Source organism: Oncorhynchus gorbuscha, linkage group LG05 (genome assembly GCF_021184085.1).
Source record: "Oncorhynchus gorbuscha isolate QuinsamMale2020 ecotype Even-year linkage group LG05, OgorEven_v1.0, whole genome shotgun sequence".
Lineage (NCBI taxonomy): Eukaryota > Metazoa > Chordata > Actinopteri > Salmoniformes > Salmonidae > Oncorhynchus > Oncorhynchus gorbuscha.
Genome location: NC_060177.1, coordinates 2,072,826 through 2,078,825, shown reverse-complemented (window position 1 = coordinate 2,078,825; position 6,000 = coordinate 2,072,826). Strand labels below are relative to the sequence as shown.

The following is a 6,000-nucleotide window of genomic DNA, read 5'->3' as shown; positions in this document are numbered from 1 at the left end:
TTGTGTGGTGTGTGTGTGTGTGTGTGTGTGTGTGTGTGTGTGTGTGTGTGTGTGTGTGTGTGTGTGTGTGTGTGTGTGTGTGTGTGTGTGTGTGTGTGTGTGTGTGTGTGTGTGTGTGTGTGTGTGTGTGTGTGTGTGTGTGTGTGTGTGTGTGTGTGTGTGTGTTGTGTGCGGTGTTGTCAACCACTTGTTGCCTTTCATCCTGCAATTAAAATGGATTTCTTGGGCGTTTGTATCATTTGATTTACACAACATGTCTACCACTTTGAAGATGTAAAATATTTTTCATTGTGAACCAAAGAAAAACAGAAAACTTGAACGTGCATAACTATTCACACCCTCCAAGTCAATACTTTGTAGAGCCACCTTTTGCAGCAATTCCAGCTGCAAGTCTCTTGGGGTATGTTTCTATAAGCTTGGCACTTCCAGCCACTGGGGTTTTTGCCCACCAAAAGTGTTTGCTTATTTTTGTCTTAAGCAAGAAACACAAGTAACGGACATTAGACCAGTGAAAATCTGTCCTTTGGTCTGATGAGTCCAAATTTGAAATGTTTGGTTCCCACCACCGTGTCTTTGTGAGACGCAGAGTAGGTGAACGGATGATCTCTGCATGTGTGGTTCCCACCGTGAAGCATGGAGGAGGTGGTGTGATGGTGTGGGGGTGCTTTGCTGGAGACACTGTCAGTGATTTATTTAGAATTCAAGGCACACTTAACCAGCATGGCCACCACAGCATTCTACAGCGATACGCCATCCCATCTGGTTTGCGCTTAGTGGGACTATCATTTGTTGTTCAACAGGACAATGACCCAACACACCTCCAGGCTGTGTAAGGGCTATTTGACCAAGAAGGAAAGTGATGGATTGCTGCATCAGATGACCTGGTCTCCACAATCACCTGACCTCAACCCAATTGAGATGGTTTGGGATGAGTTGATCCGCAGAGTGAAGGAAAAGCAGCCAACAAGTGCTCAGTATGTGGGATCTCCTTCAAGACTGTTAGAAAAACATTCCAGGTGAAGCTGGTTGAGAGAACGCCAAGAGTGTGCAAAGCTGTCATCAAGGCAAAGGGTGGCTATTTGAAGTATCTCACATATAAAATATATTTGATTTGTTTAACACTTTTTTGGTTACTACATAATTCCATACGTGATATTTAATAGTTTTGATGTCTTCACTATTATTCTACAATGTAGAAAATAGTAAAAAAAAATAAGAAAATCCCTTGAATGAGTAGGTGTGTCCAAACTTTTGACTGGTACTGTACATCCGACAAGAGAGAACACAACACAACATAAAGAGAGACCTAAGACAACAACATAGCACGGCAGAAACACATGACAACACAGCATGGCAGCAACACAACATGGTAGCAGCACAAAACATGGTACAAACATTGGGCACAGACTACAGCACAAAGGGCAAGATGGTAGACACAACAATACATCATGCGAAGCAGCCATTAACCGTCAGTTTGTGTCCATGATTGAGTCTTTGAATGCCGGTGAATTGAGGAGACCAGGAAGAGAACTGACTCTGTCATCTTTACATTGTCCTCTTACGTGTGTGTGTGTGTGTGTGTGTGTGTGTGTGTGTGTGTGTGTGTGTGTGTGTGTGTGTGTGTGTGTGTGTGTGTGTGTGTGTGTGTGTGTGTGTGTGTGTGTGTGTGTGTGTGTGTGTGTGTGTGTGTGTGAGCAGGGTGACATGGACGAGGGCAGTGTGAGGAAGAGGAAGGACATGTTTAATGGAGGCCCCGCCCCCGACCCAACCTCCAATATGTCTGCCTCCCACTCCAAGCCTGCTGAGGAAGACGTGAAGGCTACCGTGCTACAGAAGGATGTGAGTAATGTAGAGGACAGTATGTGTGTTAGTCTGTCTCTCTCTCTCTGTGTGTGTGTGTGTGTGTGTGTGTGTGTGTGTGTGTGTGTGTGTGTGTGTGTGTGTGTGTGTGTGTGTGTGTGTGTGTGTGTGTGTGTGTGTGTGTGTGTGTGTGTGTGTGTGTGTGTGTGTGTGTGTGTGTGTGTGTGTGTGTGTGTGTGTGTGTGTGTGTGTAATGTAGAGGACAGTATGTGTGTTAGTCTGCTGCCTCTCTCTCTCTCACCTAGACTGTCATGTGTGTGTGTGTGTGTGTGTGAAAACAAAGATGTGTGTGTGTGTGTGTGTGTGTGTGTGTGTGTGTGTGTGTGTGTGTGTGTGTGTGTGTGTGTGTGTGTGTGTGTGTGTGTGTGTGTGTGTGTTGTGTGTGTGTGTGTGTGTGTGTGTGTGTGTGTGTGTGAGCAGGGTGACATGGACGAGGGCAGTGTGAGGAAGAGGAAGGACATGTTTATATGGAGGCCCCCCCCGACCCAACCTCCAATATGTCTGCCTCCCACTCCAAGCCTGCTGAGGAAGACGTGAAGGCTACCGTGCTACAGAAGGATGTGAGTAATGTAGAGGACAGTATGTGTGTTAGTCTGTCTCTCTCTCTACGTGTGTGTGTGTGTGTGTGTGTGAGTAATGTAGAGGACAGTATGTGTGTAATGCCGGACAAAAGACCATTTTAAACGATAAACAGCTGCCTCTAATTGAGAACCAATCTAGGCAACCATAGACATACAAAACACCTAGACTAGTCAACCCATAAACATACAAAAACCCTAGACAGGATAAAACACCACTTGTCACACCATGACCTAACCAAAATAATAAAGAAAACAAAGATAACTAAGGTCAGGGCGTGACAACAGTGATGTGGTGAGGCTGAGGTAGACTGTAATGCATGCAGGAGGAAGTAGAGGAGACAAAGAGAGGGGAAGCAGAGAGTTAGTTAGTACAGTGGTTCCCAAATGTGGGGTTATGCCCCAGATGGGGTCCCCTGGGAGAATCTGTACTAATCTCATCAAACAAGATAAGACAAAAAATAAGGGCCAAAAAAACTCAATCTCAACAGGACCTATCCTCCCTATAGACCTACATTATAATACAACCACTGTATGTTACAATATGAACACCTCAACAGGACCTATCCTCCCTATAGACCAACATTATAATACAACCACTGTATGTTACAATATGAACACCTCAACAGGACCCATCCTCCCTATAGACCTACATTACAATACAACCACTGTATGTTACAATATGAACACCCATCCTCCCTATAAACCTACATTACAATACAACCACTGTATGTTACAATATGAACACCTCAACAGGACCTATCCTCCCTATAGACCTACATTACAATACAACCACTGTATGTTTCAATATGAACACATCAACAGGACCTATCCTCCCTATAGACCTACATTACAATACAACCACTGTATGTTACAATATGAACACCTCAACAGGACCTATCCTCCCTATAGACCTACATTACAATACAACCACTGTATGTTTCAATATGAACACATCAACAGGACCTATCCTCCCTATAGACCTACATTAAAATACAACCACTGTATGTTACAATATGAACAACCATCCTCCCTATAGACCTACATTACAATACAACCACTGAATCTGGGACCTTTTACCACACCAGATAATACTAAACCAGACTAGATCAATCTGGGACCTTTACCACCTCAGATAATAAACCAGACTAGATCAATCTGGGACCTTTACCACCTCAGATAATACTAAACCAGACTAGATCAATAATAAACCAGACTAGATCAATCTGGGACCTTTACCACCTCAGATAATAATAAACCAGACTAGATCAATAATAAACCAGACTAGATCAATAATAAACCAGACTAGATCAATCTGGGACCTTTACCATATCAGATAATACTAAACCAGACTAGATCAATACTAAACCAGACTAGATCAATAATAAACCAGACTAGATCAATAATAAACCAGACTAGATCAATAATACACCAGACTAGATCAATAATAAACCAGACTAGATCAATAATACACCAGACTAGATCAATAATAAACCAGACTAGATCAATAATAAACCATACTAGATCAATAATAAACCAGACTAGATCAATAATAAACCAGACTAGATCAATAATAAACCAGACTAGATCAATAATAAACCATACTAGATCAATAATAAACCAGACTAGATCAATAATAAACCAGACTAGATCAATCTGGGACCTTTACCACCTCAGATAATAATAAACCAGACTAGATCAATAATAAACCAGACTAGATCAATAATAAACCAGACTAGATCAATCTGGGACCTTTACCACATCAGATCAATAATAAACCAGACTAGATCAATCTGGGACCTTTACCACCTCAGATAATAATAAACCAGACTAGATCAATAATAAACCAGACTAGATCAATAATAAACCAGACTAGATCAATAATAAACTGATTGTAGGTATCCCCCTTTCCCCAGACTAGATCAATAATAAACCAGACTAGATCAATAATAAACCAGACTAGATCAATCTGGGACCTTTACCACCTCAGATAATAAACCAGACTAGATCAATAATAAACCAGACTAGATCAATAATAAACCAGACTAGATCAATAATAAACCAGACTAGATCAATAATAAACCAGACTAGATCAATAATAAACCAGACTAGATCAATAATAAACCAGACTAGATCAATAATAAACCAGACTAGATCAATCTGGGACCTTTACCACATCAGATAATAAACCAGACTAGATCAATAATAAACCAGACTAGATCAATAATAAACCAGACTAGATCAATCTGGGACCTTTACCACCTCAGATAATAATAAACCATACTAGATCAATAATAAACCAGACTAGATCAATCTGGGACCTTTACCACATCAGATAATAATAAACCAGACTAAATCAATAATAAACCAGACTAGATCAATAATAAACCAGACTAGATCAATAATACACCAGACTAGATCAATCTGGGAACTTTACCACGTCAGATAATAATAAACCAGACTAGATCAATAATAAACCAGACTAGATCAATAATAAACCAGACTAGATCAATAATAAACCAGACTAGATCAATCTGGGACCTCTCAATAGAACTACTGCTTCCTTCTGTAGTTTACACTGTGAGGCTCTCAGGAACCCAGGGTCAGTACCTCTCAATAGAACTACTGCTTCCTTCTGTAGTTTACACTGTGAGGCTCTCAGGAACCCAGGGTCAGTACCTCTCAATAGAACTACTGCTTCCTTCTGTAGTTTACACTGTGAGGCTCTCAGGAACCCAGGGTCAGTACCTCTCAATAGAACTACTGCTTCCTTCTGTAGTTTACACTGTGAGGCTCTCAGGAACCCAGGGTCAGTACCTCTCAATAGAACTACTGCTTCCTTCTGTAGTTTACACTGTGAGGCTCTCAGGAACCCAGGGTCAGTACCTCTCAATAGAACTACTGCTTCCTTCTGTAGTTTACACTGTGAGGCTCTCAGGAACCCAGGGTCAGTACCTCTCAATAGAACTACTGCTTCCTTCTGTAGTTTACACTGTGAGGCTCTCAGGAACCCAGGGTCAGTACCTCTCAGTAGAACTACTGCTTCCTTCTGTAGTTTACACTGTGAGGCTCTCAGGAACCCAGGGTCAGTACCTCTCAGTAGAACTACTGCTTCCTTCTGTAGTTTACACTGTGAGGCTCTCAGGAACCCAGGGTCAGTACCTCTCAATAGAACTACTGCTTCATTCTGTAGTTTACACTGTGAGGCTCTCAGGAACCCAGGGTCAGTACCTCTCAATAGAACTACTGCTTCCTTCTGTAGTTTACACTGTGAGGCTCTCAGGAACCCAGGGTCAGTACCTCTCAGTAGAACTACTGCTTCCTTCTGTAGTTTACACTGTGAGGCTCTCAGGAACCCAGGGTCAGTACCTCTCAATAGAACTACTGCTTCATTCTGTAGTTTACCTCGGGAGGCTCTCAGGAACCCAAGGTCAGTACCTCTCAATAGAACTACTGCTTCATTCTGTAGTTTACCTCGGGAGGCTCTCAGGAACCCAAGGTCAGTACCTCTCAATAGAACTACTGCTTCGTTCTGTAGTTTACACCGGGAGGCTCTCAATAA

The 6,000-nt window shown here is 42.1% G+C and overlaps 1 protein-coding gene across 1 annotated transcript in view; it reads left to right on the top strand.

Annotated features, from left to right (window-relative positions):
- The first annotated feature begins 1,673 nt into the window (after positions 1–1,673).
- Positions 1,674–6,000, top strand: part of LOC124034985 (b(0,+)-type amino acid transporter 1-like) — a 28,595-nt gene continuing 24,268 nt past the window's right edge. Inside the window, exon 1 of the mRNA XM_046348376.1 lies at positions 1,674–1,839. Within this exon, the coding sequence (XP_046204332.1) occupies positions 1,705–1,839 (135 nt within the window). The 5' untranslated portion in view covers positions 1,674–1,704. The remainder of the gene's footprint in view (positions 1,840–6,000) is intronic.